The sequence below is a fragment of the Myxocyprinus asiaticus genome, chromosome 10, assembly GCF_019703515.2.
Source record: "Myxocyprinus asiaticus isolate MX2 ecotype Aquarium Trade chromosome 10, UBuf_Myxa_2, whole genome shotgun sequence".
In the NCBI taxonomy this organism is placed as follows: Eukaryota; Metazoa; Chordata; class Actinopteri; order Cypriniformes; family Catostomidae; genus Myxocyprinus; species Myxocyprinus asiaticus.
In genome coordinates, this window is record NC_059353.1 from 19933752 (window position 1) to 19951627 (window position 17876).

Consider the following 17876-nt stretch of genomic DNA (forward strand, 5'->3'; position numbering starts at 1 on the left):
TATTTCAATTCTTATAGTGTTACCTGTCATCAGGCAATTTAGCAGGTTGTTACACATACATTTTTAAAATGATAAGTTGCATGAATGTGATATTGCCCCATATGTGATTGTACCAACAGGAAAGTGTGTGGGTAGGCATCTTTCATTTTCACCAGTAGCGCAGAACAGAAGTCTTTGAGTTACATCACAAATTATTCTGACTCTCTGCTAGTTCTGTTAATATAAGCTTTCACCAGCATACACTCGCTTTATTAGGAATACTATGGCCCTAATAAAGTGCTCGACATGGTCTTCTACTGTTGTAAACCATCTGCCTCAAGGTTCGACGTGTTGTGCATTCTGAGATGATATTCTACTCACTACAATTGTACAGAGTGGTTATCTGAGTTACCATAGCCTTTCTGTCAGCTCAAACCAGTCTGGCAATTCTCTGTTGACCTCTCTCATCAACAAGGCATTTCCATCCTTGCTGGATGGAATGTCACTGGATGTTTTTGATTTTTGGCACCATTCTGAGTAAACTCTAGAGACTGTTGTGCGTGAAAATCCCAGGAGAACAGCAGTTACAGAAATAGTCAAACCAGCCCTTCTGGCACCAACAATTATGCCACGGTCAAAATCCCTGAGATCACATTTTTCCCCCATTCTGATGATTGGTTTGAACATTAACTGAAGCTCCTGACCCATATCTGAATGATTTTTTGCATTGCACTGCTGCCACATGATTGGATGATTAGATAATCGCATGAATAAGTAGGTGCACAGGTGTACCTAATAAAGTACTCAGTGAGTGTACATTTTCCCTTGCACAACATTTTACGTAAATATGCAATAATAGTCAAAAGGTTGCAAACCCATTGTTCTATAACAGTCCTGTAACATGCACTTTCTGTGTGGGAGTGTTTGAGGTGTGTTCAGTATATTACCGGAGTTGACTGTCATGAGCCAATTTATCAGGATATGATGTATACCCACAAAAAATAAAAAGTGAAGGAATTTGAACATTTTGGACAGGGTCTAGTGAGGGCAGATCAGTCCAGCTGGCTGAACCATTTAGAATTTAATAATTTAATTATATTATATTCCAAAGTGAAAGAATAGTGTTCTATATTGATGTTATTTATACAGTATCTCACAGAAGTGAGTATACCCCTCACATTTTAGTAAATATTTTATTATATCTTTTCATGTGACAACACTGAAGAAATGACACTTTGCTACAGTGTAAAGTAGTGAGCGTACAGCTTGTATAACAGTGTAAATTTGCTGTCCCCTCAAAATAACTCAACACACAGCCATTAATGTCTAAACCGCTGGCAACAAAAGGGCCTTGCTCAAGGGCCCAACAGTGGCATCTTGGTGGTGCTGGGGCTTGAACCCCTGACCTTCTGATCAGTAACCCAGAGCCTTAACCACTGAGCTACCACTGCCTCCTACAGTGTAAACCAATACTGAATAAGTTGCTAACTACTGTAAGATATACGTACAGAATATACTACTGTTACTAGGAATACACTGTGCATACATTAAAAGATGCAATAAAACAAAAATTATGAGCATTTTCTGTCATTGTTTTGCACCAGTCAAATTATGCCTTGACCAGCTACGGGCTCACTTCAACCTGTGCTGTGAAGAGGGTTGGATATATAGTTTAATTTACTGTATAGTTGGATATATACTGTAGGGGAGCAAACAGGTTACTTCAGGACTCAGTTATGTTGAATTGTGTGTTATCAGTAGTGTCCAGACACACCTCTCAAAGGCAATATTGACAGAGGGAGGATGTGCCGCTCTCGTTCAGTGGAAGTAAAGTTTGAAACCAGCTTTAGAGGATTAGAGAATACCAGCCGAGCTTATTGATTTATTGCTCTCTACAGAGATGCTGAACAGAGTGGTAGATCTCTTCATCAATGATACAGCTTAAAATAAAAACAGATTACCAGAATGACTTCAGTTGGACAAATAATCTTTGGGAGGTAATGAAAAGTGCAACTTTATCAATTAATATCTACTACAGTTTGCCATTGTTGTAAAATATGTGTCACTAACTGAATATTGTTAATAAATGTGTTGTGGGGTTTGTTTGTTTTTTCTCTTCTGTAGTATGATTTTTCTTATAGTAGTAATCTCTGGAATCATCATTTTCATATTGGCTATTGCTTTTTCGGGTTAGTAAAAATCTTTCTATTGCCTACTTTGTACATACATTGTTTAGTCAGTTAATGGATGCCTTCTAATAAGTGCAATTAGACTTTTTTGAGTGATACACTAAATGTTTTTGTGTGCGGATATGTCTTTCCTAGTGTCCCAAGGTACTGTTGAGAGCAGCAGTCCCTCTACTGTGGGTAATCTTGGACAGGATGTGATCTTGAACTGCAGGTTCCTCACCAATAGTGGAAATGGGCAATTAGATGATGTGTCAATCACTTGGCTAAAAGATGGTCTCCGTGGCGTGGTCTATGAATACAAGAAAAAAGTAGCCCAACTTCAGGGGCAGAACACACAGTTCAAAAACAGGGCTCAACTGTTTCTTGATGTCATCTCTACAGGCAATGCTTCCCTACTCCTGAGAAGTGTGAGGCTGGAGGATGACGGTGTGTATCGCTGTAGTGTCAATGCACCAAAACTCTCTGGGACTACCAGCATTAACCTCAAAGTGGCTGGTAAGTTATTGCATTTGTTTTGTTTTTTCATTTGATTAAAAACAAATTAATATGTTTCAAAATGAACACATTTTAATCAATTTTGATACATTTTTTACTTAAAATTTGAAAGAAGATTAATAAAAATAAAAAAACAGTCACTGAGCACTTTATTAGGAGCAACTGTACACCTACTTATTTATGCGATTATCTAATCAGCCAATCATGTGGCAGCAGTACAATGCCTAAAATCTCAGTGATTTCGACCGTGGCATGATTGTTGGTGACAGATGGGCTGGTTTGAGTATTTCAGTAACTTCTGATCTCCTGGAATTTTCAAGCACAACAGTCTCTAGAGTTTACTCAGAATGGTGCCAAAAACAAAAAACATCCAGTGAGTGGCAGTTCTGCAGACGGAAATGTCTTGATGATGAGAGAGGTCAACGGAGAATGGCCAGACTGGTTTGAGCTGACAGAAAGGCTACAGTAACTCAGATAATCACTCTGTACAATTGTAGTGAGCAGAATAGCATCTCAGAATGCACAACACATCGAACATTGAGGCGGATGTGCTACAACAGCTGAAGACCATGTCGGGTACTTTATTAGGACCATAGTCTTCCTAATAAAGTTCTCAGTGAGTGTATAAGCTATGCCTAGTTTTAAACATAAAACTCATCTCAAAATGTCATTTGGTGAAGCAATCAAATAATAATCTAATCTATTTAAAAACTATACATTTGTACACATATTTTTAGTACATGGTTACAGTTTTGGAACTGTGCAGATCTGGATGTCCCTTTTGACAAACTTCTTGTTGCAAGTGTCAAATAATAATTCATATATGTTATTATAAATTGATACAGAAATAAGCTGGTGTGCTGTTCTGTGTGTATTTTGCAGCTTTCTCAGCTCCCACATTTACCCAACAGAAAGAAGGGTCTCTGACTGCTGAGGCTCAAAGATGGTTTCCACGACCAAATGTTAGCTGGTTAGGTCAGAGCGGGGAGCTGTTGAACAGTAGCACCCAATTTAGCAACAACTCTGCTGGAATCACGCAAGTTGTTAGTGTCTATGAAGGCCCAGTAAAAGCTGATAACACCTACACCTGTCTTATCCAGAACAATCTAGTGAAGGCTGTCTCAGAGGCAACTGTAACAGGTAAATAAATATATGTTGACCAAAAAAAAGTGTAAAGATTACACAAATTGTCAAGGAAACCAGGACTCACTCTTAATCATAATATTTACACAGATCATTGGATTGCATATCAAATGAAGTCAATTAAAAATAATTATCTGACATGTAAGCCCAAATAGACTTGTTAAAACATTATGACACATGCATTTGGCTATGTGAGTTGCACAGCCTAAAATACTATACTTCTGTTACACTCAAAACAAAATTGGCCTAATTTTAAGATTTACGCATTTCAATTTCATGACAAAATTCCATCAAATTCCATTAAATCTTTAACAACTTTATTAATTTAATGTTGTTAAAGATTACTCAATTCAATTTTATGGAATTTTGTTATAAAATTGAAATGTGTAATCTTAAAAATAGGCAAACTGGGGCCTGGGTAGCGAGTATTGACGCTGACTATCACCCCTGGAGTCATGAGTTCAAATCCAGGGCATGCTGAGTGATTCCAGCCAGGTCTCCTAAGCAACCAAATTGGCCCGGTTGCTAGGGAGGGTAGAGTCACATGGGGTAACCTCCTCATGGTCGCTATAATGTGGTTCTCGCTCTCGGTGGGGCGTGTGGTGAGTTGTGTGTGTGGATGGATGGTGAAGCCTCCACATGCGCTATGTCTCCACGGTAACGCGCACAAAAAGCCATGTGATAAGATGCACGGATTGACAATCTCAGACGCGGAGGCAACTGAGACGAGTCACTACGCCACCCAGATTGAGATGAGTCACTACGCCACCACGAGGAGCACATTGGGAATTGGGCATTCCAAATTGGGGAGGAAAAAAAAAAGATTTTTTTTTTTGTCTTTAAAGTTAATCTTATGTTCTTTTGTGATTATTAATCCTCAGGAAATGGAGTGACAGGGAAGACATACTTCCTTTTTAATGCTGCATCTACAAACGTGTTGTCTTTAAAACTACTGTTGGCAGTCATCCTCACTCTCTCTGCATTCCAGTAGAAACAATGAACTTTTTCCAATGGTTGTAGGTTAACAGAGAAGTCAACCACCTTAAAGTTAAATTGAACATGGAACCTACTTAGATTAAATAAGTGTTTTTATTATTATTATTATTATTATTTTTATTATTATTATTAAATAATGAATTGTATGTCCCTGAAGTTTGTTTGCACTTGTGTTTTGATCTATCTAGCCAGCAGATGGGGACACCCATATTTTGCCCATGTTGTACAGGCATTTTGCTGTGTCTCGTTTGGAAGGATGCGTCCTCCGGAGGTCGCATTTCTCGGCCGCATACATCATCGAGGCTGTCTCATTTCATAAAAGCGAGTAGGACACTTTGAATGTGACCTTCTTTTACGGGAATTCGGAGGATGCGTGAGGTGTATCCTTCATGGGCACTCACAACCCACAGTTCTTTGCTTCAGCGGAAATGTCTAAAAAAAAAATAACGCCAATTTGCCCATAAATATGATGTTCAAACGCAAGTAATATTAATTCCCAAGTTGAAGTACCTCAGTAGATGGGTGCAGAGTATACAATATGTATAATTATATTAATATATAATTAAAATAAAGTATTGTAGACTAAAAGTACACCTGTTAAATCTATTTTCTTTTCTCTTTACATCATTATGACTCTCCTAAAATTTACCTCATACATTCCCTTCCAAAGGGACTTTGTTCCCTTCTCACTCAAAGCGCTCGCACTTGTTAAAGAGTAGCGTGCTGTCATAGCAACCATGTTACGTTCCGTTTCCGTTTGTCCTACGAAGGTCGTCTTGTTTAAACGAGATTTGTTTAAAGGAGGACGCTCAGTATACTTCAGCCTACGCATTCTACCTAGCATGCAGCCTTCGAAACGAAACACAGCCATAGATTTGTCTTTACACTGCTTGCTCAGATTTCAGACCATGCCTCTTAATGTGTACATGTCTCTTGATTGGTTGGTGAGACTAGATCTCAAATAACATGAGCGAAAAAGTTAACTACTCACAAACTTTGGTCTTTTGCACTTTAATTTAAATGGTAACAACTTTGTGCTTGCACTGTGATACTAAAGAATTTTAGCTATTTCATAATAGAAAGCTAGCATTTAATTTTGTAGCCTAGTTTTTTTTTTGTTTTTTTTTTGTGACGTGTCTACTATACTTGTGTCATTTGAATGTGCCCTTATTTCAGTAAAATATTCAGAGAGAAAAAAATTAACAAAAACAACTTTGATGTCACTTTGCAAAGAGCAATCGATTCATGAAAAAAAAACAAGAAGAGTTGAGTAAAAACACTTCAGACGGGGACACTGAAAAGAAATCCAGAGTGCTCTGTCATGTCTGCAATCAGATGTTTCGAGACCCTAAAATTTTCCCTTGCTTGCACACGTTTTGTGCATACTGTGTTCGTCAGCTCGAGATGTTTTCTGTACATGGAGTGAACAGGGAATGATGCAACTCTGTAACAGTCCTGTGTCCAGAGTGCGATTCAGAGGTGCATCTGCCATCTTTGGGTGTGGATGGGCTGAGCACTGACCATCTTGCGCTGGATGAGGTTTTCACGGAGACCCTGCTAATCAAAAACAGCATCTTGTGCAGCAACAGCGACGCAGGAAAGCTCTGTGAGGTGTGCTGTGTCATCCTCTGCGAGTTTTGTAGTCAGGCCCACAGGTTAGTTTATCAGCTGTTTTTGTTTATTTTTTATTATTAATCCTGTATTGTGTGTTTATCTGAAATGTTATATGATGTAATTTAGAGTTAAATGGCCTCTTAAAACTGTTAAAATGTTTTCAAACAGTTTTCCCTAAACACGCCCCTTCTTCTTCTTCTATTTTATGGCGGATCACAACTTAACAGTGCATTACCGCCACCTACTGTTAGCATGGACCAGAATACCTAAACCTCCTCTAACTTTCCTATCCCCCTGCCTCTTGACCTGTCAGAGCTAAGGCTTCAGCCAGCGCTGCGTGTACAGCTTCTCTGGTCTCAACACATAGCCCCTCAAAGTCCAGAGAAAGGGGGAAGAATGAGAAAAATATTTTTCTTTTTAAATGTGACTATACTAAAGTTTCTATATATCTATCAATATATTTATCTTTAATATACTCCCATAACGTAAATCCTACCAATTAAACCTGTGCTTTCCAGGAACCTAAACAATACAGAATTTTTTCCCCTTCCCGTTTCTGGATTTAACAAGATTTTTAATGTTATTTCTTGTTCTTCTTTCCTCCTCATCTCCTCTAATAACAGTTCTCTTTCCTCACTATACTTCCTACAATACATGTTCTACTGTTTCTCTGACTCCACACCATTCACAAAGTCCAGTAGGATCCTTCAATATTAACTGCATACTATTATTAAGTCCAGTATGCCCCAATCTCAATCTTGATATGATATTTTCTTCTTTCCTGCTCCTCCCAGATTTCCTTCCCCTCCCCACTATTGACTGTATTGAGTATAGATGTCTCCCCTTAGTTTCTGTATCCCAATATTATTGCCATCTCTGATATATCTTTCTTTTTATTAATGATTGATCTCTGATCTACCATGTGAAATCTCCATTTCCACTGTATTGCCAATCTATCATCTTCCTCATTCCCTTTCTCTCCCACATGTGCAGGTACCCACATAAATTGTACCTTCACTCTTAACTGCTGTAATGTATATAAAAGATGAAGAATTTTCAGTATAATATCTTGCATTGTTTCAGATTGGATCAGATTCACTTATCCATTGTATTGCTATCATTATTGCCATAATTTCACCAGTATACTTTTCAGATATCCATTTCTTCTGTACAGTTTTCAGCTTTGGAATGTTAAATGCAATCCCGACCTGTCCACTATTTGGATTCTTTGATGTATCTGAGAATTTGAGTGCATTATTTCTATAAAGTGACCATAAATACTCCCTCACCCGTACCACTTCTTGTTCATTTTGACCTTTTCGTCTAGCCTCCAACAATGTCATGTCCACCATTGGTTGGGGCAGAATCCACAAAGGAATTGGTGAAACATTCGCTCTTGATGCACACTAGTAATTATTTAAACATTTACTATATCCCCTACAACCCATCCATATCTATTAAATTTCCTTTTCCCCTGCTCCCAACATGGTTCTAAAATTTTTGGTGTGGGATGATTTGTATCCTGTCCTTTAAGATTTGTCCAATAAACTGCTGTCAATTGTTGCCATCTTATTTGGAGAGGCATTTCACATACCTCCACCTGCACTGCTGAAACTGGAGTTGATGGGTAAGCTCCACAACAAATTCTCATTGCCTGTGCCTGAATTCTGTCCAATTTAACCAAGTGAGATTTTGATGCTGCTCCATAAACTATAATTCCATAGTCCAAAACTAATCTGATCATCTGAGCTGTATATATGGTTTTAAGGCCATTTTGTCTGGCCCCCACTCTTGTCCTGAAAAACACCTCATTATGTTCAAAACTATATTACAGTTCTCCACTATTTTCTCTATGTGTCCTTTCCATGTAAGCCTATTATCTAACCACATCCTTAGGAATCTTATTGTAGGGACCCGTTCTAATGTCTTGTTATACAATTTCAAATTGAATTCCTTATCCACTCTTTTGTTAGTGAAGAAGATTGTCTGCGTTTTCTCCACAGAGAATTTAAATCCTCACTTGTTTGCCCATTTCTCAACTTCATTTAATGCTACCTGCATTTTCTGTACATTATGCTTTCTACCCCTGTACCATAGTGCTCCATCATCTGCAAATTATGATTTGCCAACACCCGTATCTACTGCTGAAAAGACATTGTTTATCATTATTATAAACAATAAAGGACTAATGGCCCTTCCTTGTGGTGTGCCATTCTCTATCACACCACTAGATGACGTTGATTCCCCAACTTTTACCTTAATCTGTTTTTGCATAAGAAAATCTTTAATCCAATTGTACATTCTTCTTCCTGTCCCCAGCTGCCTTCATCAGCAATCCTTCTTACCATAAGATGTCATAAGCCTTTTCTATATCAAAAAGCACTGCAACCACTGACACTTTATTTATCAATGCTTTCCTGATATCAGTTTCTAAACATATTACTGGATCTATTGTACCTTTTCCACTCCTATACCCACTCTGATATGATGAGAATTTTCTTTCTTATTCCAAATGATACTTCAATTTATCAGTTATCATTCTTTCCATTACTTTACATAAATGAGATTTGAGAGCAATTGGTCTGTAGTTTAGTGGAATACTTGGATCTTTCCCGGGCTCCCTTGGGCAACACCAGTGCATATTTCCAATTTTGAGGTAATGTCCCTTCCTTCCAAATCTTGTTAAAAAATTCTAATAGCACCACCAACGCACTGCCACTAAAATACTTCATCATATTGTAACTTATTCCATCTTGACCTGGAGTTGATTCTTTCATTCTCCTTATTGCTTGTTTTAACTCAAATGGGACATCCAACAAATTATTAATAATTCCTCTCTTATCTTTTAACTGTGGATATTCTTTAAGGGTATTTTCCCTTATTTTCCTACTTCTGTCAGATTCTCAGAACTATTTACTTTTACGAATGCATCAAGGAACATCTCTGCCTTGTCTTAATTTTTAACTGCTATCTTTTCACCCATACTCAAAACCGTGTATTTGGAGAGTTCTTCCGAATACCATTCATCTTTTTAATCATATTCCAAACCTCTTCTACAGGTGTACTTTTCCTAATATTATTACAAAAAGTTTTCCAATAAATCTGTTTTGACTCTCTTACTGTTCTCTTTACCCCTGATTGTGCTTGTTTATACTCCATTAGATCTTGATAATTATTTGTTCTTCTGACTTTCCTATACGGTGGTGCCAGGGCCTGAATCGGGCAGGGGAGGAGTGTAACGAGGAGGAGGGTGTGGCCGGGCCATGATTGAGCATGGCTGGTGCTGAATCAGCTGATTAGCGGGAGAGCAAGATAAGGGGCAGCTGGGGACGCCGGTTCGTGTCCTTATGTTTTATGTTGTTTTAAGTTCATTTATTCATTAAAAGTTTGTTGATTGTTCAGCCAGTTCCCGCCTCCTCCTTGCCCAACCTTTAACTGTTTCAACCAATCTTTGACAAGGATTATAAAAGTTAATTATTACTTAACTCTTATCATCTTCCCATACCTCAACCACCACATACTCCACTGTCTTTCCCTTTCCCACCACTCTATAAAGCATTCCCAATTTAACAAAAGTAACACACCCTCCACCACTACTCTCTTCACAATCCATTCTCACAGCTATATACCCTCTCAAGACAAAATCATGATTCCTGTATACATATCATATCTGGTTTTTCTACCATTTGATTCATATACCCTTTAAATTCCAGACCATTTGCCACAAGGCTTCTGGCATTCCATTGTAGGATGATCAACATCACAATTAATGTCCAAATCATACTTCCTGACTTGGCTGTGTATCTGTTGTTAGGCCATCCCTAATTATTTCCCACGTCAGCTCTTCCACATCCAAGAATCTCTCAGCTGCTCTCACAATAATTTGTATCTTTTCTGTTCTTCTTTCTGTTTGGCTGTGCAATTAATGATTTCTGCCATAAATAACAAAACGTTTTTCTTATTCACAATCAGTGTATCTCTCGTAATCCTAATCCCCTCTGCCGCTCTTCTTACCTCTTCATTTGCATTAGTACTCACTACTTTTTCTCTTCTCTTTATTCCTTAGTTCTATGTCCATACTGCCTTCACCGCTTCTGCATATGACACATTATTTTTTTCCCTCTCTTTCTGCACTTCAAATGCTCTCTATCTGATCTCACATCCTTCCATAAGCAACACTGTGCTCCACCACAATTACAACACTTAACTTCAGCACCCTCTTTACATTTCCCATAGTCATGTTCTTCTCCACAATGTGCACATCTCTTTTTGAACTTGCATACCTTAGCAATATGTCCATTTCTTTGACAGTTGTAGCATCTTAAAGGCTTACTCACATATGCTGTCATAGAATAACTGATAATAACCCTGTCTGGCAAAGCACCTGTTTCAAACCTCAACACAACAGAAAAGCTATCCACTTTTGTTACCTTCTCTAGTCACCTGCAAATGCCTTGCATCTACTACTTTACCTCCCTCTACATTTCTTTTCAATTCCTCAATAGATACTCCCAAAGGTACTCCTGTGATCACTCCACTAACCTATACATTTTCACCTATTGGCTTACAACTCATTACCTCTTGATTATGCCCACTTCATGACACCAACAATGCCCCATCATGCAGTATTTTAGCACACTTAATATCACTTATTATCTTTCTCAATTCCTTAGTCAACACAATTGGGCTAATCCTTGTCATACCATATCCTTCTTTTAAATCTTACCACCATTTTAAATTCCTCACTCTTCCCACTTGCCATATCACCCTGTCCACCACTATCCCCAATGCTACTTACCGACTCTTCCCCGCTATCTTTTTTCCTTTTCTTTATCTCTTTTTTGCGGATCTTTCCTCCTCCCTTTACCTTCATCCATCCTATATCCATCCCCATCCTCTTCCTCTGACTCCTCAATACAGATTCTTGTCCAGCTGTAGATTTTTTCATTCGAGACTTCATCATCTCGGATGAATCCAGTCCTCCCACTGCTGTGAGTGCATGAATGAAAATCTAGTCACTTTATTTACCACTGATTACAATATTATTCGAATTGAATTGCACCTGCTCCTAACGTCATCCGACTGTCGACCAACACTCCCCTCATCTTCCATTGGTTGGTTAAACAGATAGTTCTGCCCCAAACTCACTCCATTGGTTAATCCAGTGTTGCTATGTCAGGCTAGTCAGAATACTCAAAGAAACAGCAATGTTTTTATAGTGCCACAGTAATGTTTACACTTAGAGGAATCAACTTACTAATTGTATACTTACAGGTTACTCTGCATATTAGGCTAATCTGGAATAGGAGAAAGTATTTTGAACATCTAGAAAAATGGCACACATCACCTAAGGAATAGTTACCCAAAAATGAAGATTCTCTCATAATTTACTCACCCTCATGACATCCCAGGTGTGCATGACTTTCTTTCTTCTGCAGAACACAAACAAAGATTTTTAGAAGAATATTTCAGCTCTGTAGGTCCATACAATGCAAGTGAATGGTGGCCAGAACTTTGAAAGTCCAAAAATCACATAAAGGGAGCATAAAAGTAATCCATAAGACTCCAGTGGTTAAATCCATATCATCAGAAGCAATATGATAGGTGTGGGTAAGAAACAGCTCAATATTTAAGTCCATTTTACTATAAATTCTCATCCCTGCACGAAGAATGCAAATTGTTAATTTCAAAAGAAGAAGAAGAAGAACTCTTTGGAGAGAAGAGTCCTTAGGAAGTCTGTTTGAAAGTGGAGATTTATAGTAAAAAGTGACTTAAATATTGATCTGTTTCTCACCCAGACCTATGACCTCAAAAGATATAGATTTAGCCACTGGAGTCGTATGGATTACTTTTATGCTACTTTTATACTTTTATGCTTTTTTGACCTTAAATGTACTGAATTTTTTTTTTTTGCACAATTGGACTAACAGAGACCTAGATTATACAATTGTAGCTCGGCTTTGCCCAGCATGTATACATGTTAATCGGATCACAACTGGCCTCGGCTCTGTGCGCATGCATGTTCCAAAAGATGCGCAACCTGTTTTTGAAGGGATAGTACACCCAGAAAGTAAAATTCTCTCATCATTTACTCACGCTCAGGCCATCTCAGATGTTTATTACTTTCTTTCTTCTGCAGAACACAAACAAAGATTTTTAGAAGAATATCTCAGCTCAATACAATACAAGTGAATGTTGGCCAGAACTTTGAATCTTCACAAATCACATAAATGCAGGATAAAGGTAATCCATAAGCTTCGAGTTGTTAAATTCATGTCATCTGAAGCGCTATGATAGGTGTGGGTGAGAAACAGAACAATATTTAAGTCCTTTTTTTTCTTTAAATCTCCACCTTTCACCAGCCCCAACTAGTAGGTGGCGATATTCAGGAAAAATGTGAATTGCCAAAAAAAAAGAAGAAGAATGTAAAAGTGAAAGTGGATATTAATGGTAAAAAAGGGCTTAAATATTTATCTGTTTCTCACCCACACCTATCATATAGTTTCTGAAGACATGGATTTAACCACTGGAGTTATATGGATTACTTTTACATTGACATATGTGATTTTTGTAGATTCAAAGTTCTGGCCACCATTCACTTGCATTGAAAGGACCTACAGAGCTGAGATATTCTTCTAAAAATCTTTAGATAGGTGTCAACGACGAGTAATAGTGGTTCCCCAAACAGGTCCTTCTTTTGATTATGTTTTCGTTTTACCTCGCATCAGAAAAAGAGTTTTCCATTTTGGCATTTTAAACTTGCCATTGTCAGCCCATGTGTCTGTCCATGTGTGAGATCTCTGGAAATAACTCACAGGTGTGGAGCGAGATTGTGAAGGCCAGCGGGGGGAGTTCACTCTGGTTTGCAGAGACTCCTCCGGAGAGCAGATGCGCAGAGGAGGAGACCCTGTGCTGGTCAGCATAGTGCACAAGCAGAGGAAGGACTGGTGTGTACATGATCTCCATTGGAAAAGTGTGCCAGACAGGACATGTGCACATGTCAATCAGTTAATAACACTTTCACTAAAAGATTCACGTGGCCTAAGCATCGAAAACTTTAAGCCCTCCTTACCAGTTAAAGGGATTTGTGTGTATACAATTAAATCGAATGAAACTTTTACATTTATTTATTCTTGAATCAATCATTGTTTTCTGTAAGCCTAATAAGGAAACTAAGTGACTGTAGATTTAATTATCAGTGTAAAAAGTATATTTGTTCAATGTCAGAAGAGAGGAATTCAAACATGTCTGCCGTATATCAGCTATTCTTAGCTTAAATCACAGCATGCTGTTAGAAAATGGTAACAGATACAAAACAGAACAGCTAGAAGTGGTACATCTGATCAGACAGAGAAGATCTGAAAAGCACATTATTTTACATGCTCCACACATTTATACTGTATCTGGTTACATCAACGGGGGACTACTTTAATACAATCACAGCAAACTATATTGAGTTAATTTGTGTTGGCTTATTATATTAGAAACATTATTCAGACAGTAATCAGACAAAAACAAAAATAAAATAAAAACAATCTTATCATATTTCTTGTTTTCCCCTCTATCACATTATAGCTCTGTGGAGGCGGCAGTGGTTGATAACAGTGATGGCTCCTATGGTGTCTCCTACATCCCTGTTGAACCAGGTCTTCTACTCTGTGTGGGTCTGGCAAAGCACAGCATGTCCAGGTAACTATTCAGTTAAATCGTTTCTGTATTGGTTCAGTACAAAGTGCTAACCAGTAATAACAAGGACATTTCTGGGTTAAATACGTTTAGCTCGATTGACTGCATCTGTGGCATAATGTCAATTACCACAGAAAATGTTTTTGACTTGTACTACAGTTTGTAAATACAAACAAACATGCAAATCTATGTAGTTGGAGCAGGAAGTCTGTGGGACATGCCACAGTTTCTGTGGATAGATCTTAACTTGTATTAAAGCCAGAATATTCCTTTAGAGTGCAGTAATGTTGCGACTGATATTTCGACAATCCATTTTTTCCAGAATTCACATTTCGTGCTAACTGTGAAGAGAAAGTTCAGACTCAACGTGGTATATTCCACTGTTGTTCCTTCTGCTCGGGTGGGGGTGCTAAATACGCACGCTGTTTCTGTCCAGGGACTATGCCAGGTAACTGTAACTAGTGTTAAAGGAATAGTTCACCCAAAACTTTATGCCGTCTTACACTCTTATGACTTACTTTCTTCTGCGGAACACAAATGAACATATTGTGATGGAGAGAAGATGTGTACACGTGCTCTCTGCAGGCATCAAAATCAAGGAAGTGTAATCAAGCTTCAAATCACGATTGTGCTATGGAGACCGCAGATGTCAAGATTTAAAGTGGAAAAAGGTCTGTTTCTCACTCAAAAATGATCATGATTGTATTAATCAAGTTGTATGGATTACCTTTATGCTGCCTTTACGTTCTTTTAGGAGCTTGGAAGTTTTGGAACCCACTGACTTGCATTGTATGTACGTATATTAACACATCTCCATTAAAATATCTTTGTATTTGTGTTCCGCAGAAGAAAGAAAGTCATATGAGTTTGATATCGCATAAGTGTGAGCAAATGATGAGAGAATTATCATTTTTGGGTGAACTGTTCCTTTAATATAATTAAAGTCAAGACCAGAAAAATTTGGTAATGGCTGATACATTAGTCCTTTAAGAGCTATTTTTAGGATAAAAATGCTAAAATATTTAGTCGAATCGGTCATATCAATTAACATGCACGTATCTGTTTTGTGTGTGTGTGTGTGTGTGTGTTTGTGTACACATAGGTGGGTTTCAGGGTTGTGGGCATGGCCATAAAGGACACCCTGGTAAGCCCCACTGGTCATGTTGTGGAAGTGTAGTGCATAGAGTCCTCAGGGTGTATTCTGCATAATCTGGGTGCAGTGTCTCCTCGTGGCCACCTCAAGACTGTGGAGCTCTAAGACAAACAAGAAGCTCTCCTCTACATTATAGGAGACATTTTACCATAAACTCTCTGCACATACTCAACCATCTTACAAATAGAAACATAAAATTTGCCTGCCATATAGATTACACCATATTCTGTTTTTGTTATACCTTGCAAATAGCCTTGGTTTATCCATACAATGTAACGCTAAAAAATTCCTACTCATTATTTAATCTGATATGGGCACAAAATCAAGTTCTGTCTAATGTCACATTAGATAAAATGTCTCCTAAATAAATGTAAATGTAAAATAATGTCACGTTGAACATACATAGTGTCTATAGAAAAACACCAAATGTTTCTGTATAAGTATTTTAAAAATGTCTTAGAACTGGATCACTTTTTTCAGAACCTCAGTATTGTTATTTTAAACAGATATTTTATTATTTGTGTTTACATGATTGTATTATGTTCCCTATTTTTGTTTTTATCATAATCAGCATGTTTTCTTTGAGATTACGCAGCAATATGTTCAATGTAATATGTTAGAAATGCATCAGACTACAATGGTGTATTTTTATATGTGTGCATAACTCCGTACCAAAGAATGCCTTTTGTTCCACGTATCAGAATGATCATTTCCGATATTACATTTCAGCTTTCTTTATATACAGTACAAGTACTTCAGATTAAACAACACTTACCTTTCCACTCTCAAGCGTGGCACTCCTGAAATTGTGTGTACATGTTTTATTGTGTTCTCAATGTGATCTGTTTTACTTTGTGCTCTTCTTAGTGTTAATTCTATAATCCAGACCTGCTTAAAGCAGGGGGAGTTCACAATGAATTAGAAGTTGCTTTGAGCTTGAAACATTTCTTTATCTGCATTTCAGCTTTTTCTAATATGACCCTCACCCCCAGCTAGTTTACCTTGCTTATTTAGCATTAATTTAATAAAATGTTAACATTAGCTTTTTTGTTTTCTTGAATAATTTTACTTTTAATTGTATACTATCAGTTTGGACACACCTGTTCATTCTTTATTATTACAATTTACATTTTAGAATGAAAGTAAATTCATCAAAACTATTAAATAAAACAAATGGGAAAAATTCAGAGAAAGGCACAATTCAAATATGTCTACAAAAATAATGTCAAGCATTTAAGGTTAAAGGAATAGTTCACCCAAAAATGAAAATTCTCTCATCATTTACTCACCTTCATGCCATCCCAGATGTGTATGACTTTCTTTCTTTCGCAGAACACAAACGAAGATTATTAGAAGATCTCAGCTCTGTAGGTCCATACAATGCTACGCTAGCATGCACAGAGCGCTAGATGGTGCTATAATGTGTAATCAAGCTTGAAATCATGAACGCCAAGGTTACGTTTTGTCTGTTCTCACCCAAAACCGACTGGATTTCTTCAGAAGACATGGATTAGACCACTGGAGTTTTATAGGTTACTTTTATGCTGCCTTTATGTGCTTTTTGGAGCTTCAAAGTCTGGTCACCATTCACTTGCATTGTATGGACCTACAGAGCTGAGATATTTTTCTAAAAATCTTCGTTTGTGTTCTGCAGAAGAAAGAAAGTCATACACATATGGGATGGCATGAAGGTGTGTAAATGTTGAGAGAATTTTACTTTCTAAATTATTCCTTTAAGCCTTTAGATCAAAAGGTTTTTAAGAACATGAGAAGCGTTTCTGTCAAGTGTATCCAAACTTTTGACGGGTAGTATATTTGTTCAATCTTATCACATCCATTCTTAGATTTTTAGAGAAAAAACAAATTAACCACAGCTCAATCTTGGCCAATGAAAGGTGGAAATATTCTGGAATCCTCTGTGTAACACTAGATGGCAGCAATGTTTCGTTTTGTAAGTACCTGTTAAATTTCAGTGAGTACCTGAATTTTCGTTAGTGTTCCACTTTCCATCATGTCTTCTTAACTTTGTAAAGGAGCTGTGAGCTGTAGCCCGCCAAGCTTAAAAGTAGTCCTTTAAAATCTGGCAACAGTTAAAAAAGTTCTTCTGCATTCAATATTTCTGGAGTTGTGTAAATCTGCTTTGGAACAATTTGTGCTGTTACAAATGAATTTAATCTTATATAGTGTTCTGGTAATATTTATTCATTTAGATAAAAGAATGAAAGACTCTTTAAACTGCCAAAATATAGAAGAAGAAAAAAATAACATTCTAATTGTTAATTCACCTTAATCAGCAAAAAAAAAAAATGTAATAAAAAATAATAATAATAATAATAATACCGTAATTAATCTAAGGAGAGACATCAGACAATAACCTCTAGTATTTTTACTATGCCATGCACACACACACACACACACACACACACACACTCAAAGGTAGATTAGACTTGCAAGGACACCATACACTTTTCTGCTTAGAACTCTTCATTTCTCTTTGAAATCTCTACGCTTATACTTCCACACAGCCAAGGACAGTAGTAGTTCTGTATGGCTGCAAAATCTGACTATAAGGTATTTTTTATTTTTATCAGAAATGTTCAGTGTAATGTATGGATTACAAG

The 17876-nt window shown here is 37.4% G+C and overlaps 1 protein-coding gene and 1 pseudogene across 1 annotated transcript; both read left to right on the forward strand.

Annotated features, from left to right (window-relative positions):
• The first annotated feature begins 1841 nt into the window (after nucleotides 1–1841).
• Nucleotides 1842–9732, forward strand: LOC127446777 (V-set domain-containing T-cell activation inhibitor 1-like). Its single transcript, XM_051707982.1, has 6 exons — nucleotides 1842–1976; nucleotides 2104–2168; nucleotides 2304–2663; nucleotides 3546–3803; nucleotides 4688–6457; nucleotides 7744–9732. Exons 1-5 carry the CDS (start codon nucleotides 1945–1947, stop codon nucleotides 4795–4797), a joined length of 825 nt encoding a protein of 274 aa, XP_051563942.1. The 5' UTR covers nucleotides 1842–1944; the 3' UTR covers nucleotides 4798–6457; nucleotides 7744–9732.
• Nucleotides 9733–12706: 2974 nt separating this feature from the next.
• Nucleotides 12707–16235, forward strand: LOC127447549 (tripartite motif-containing protein 45-like; annotated as a pseudogene).
• The last annotated feature ends 1641 nt before the right edge of the window (nucleotides 16236–17876 follow it).

Excerpts from the sequence above, each read along its gene's own strand:
- LOC127446777 (XM_051707982.1), top strand. The coding sequence starts at position 1,945 with ATGACTTCAGTTGGACAAATAATCTTTGGGAG. Across the intron at positions 2,169-2,303 it reads ATTGGCTATTGCTTTTTCGG|TGTCCCAAGGTACTGTTGAG; the intron begins GTTAGTAAAAAT and ends TGTCTTTCCTAG. Across the intron at positions 2,664-3,545 it reads CATTAACCTCAAAGTGGCTG|CTTTCTCAGCTCCCACATTT; the intron begins GTAAGTTATTGC and ends TGTATTTTGCAG.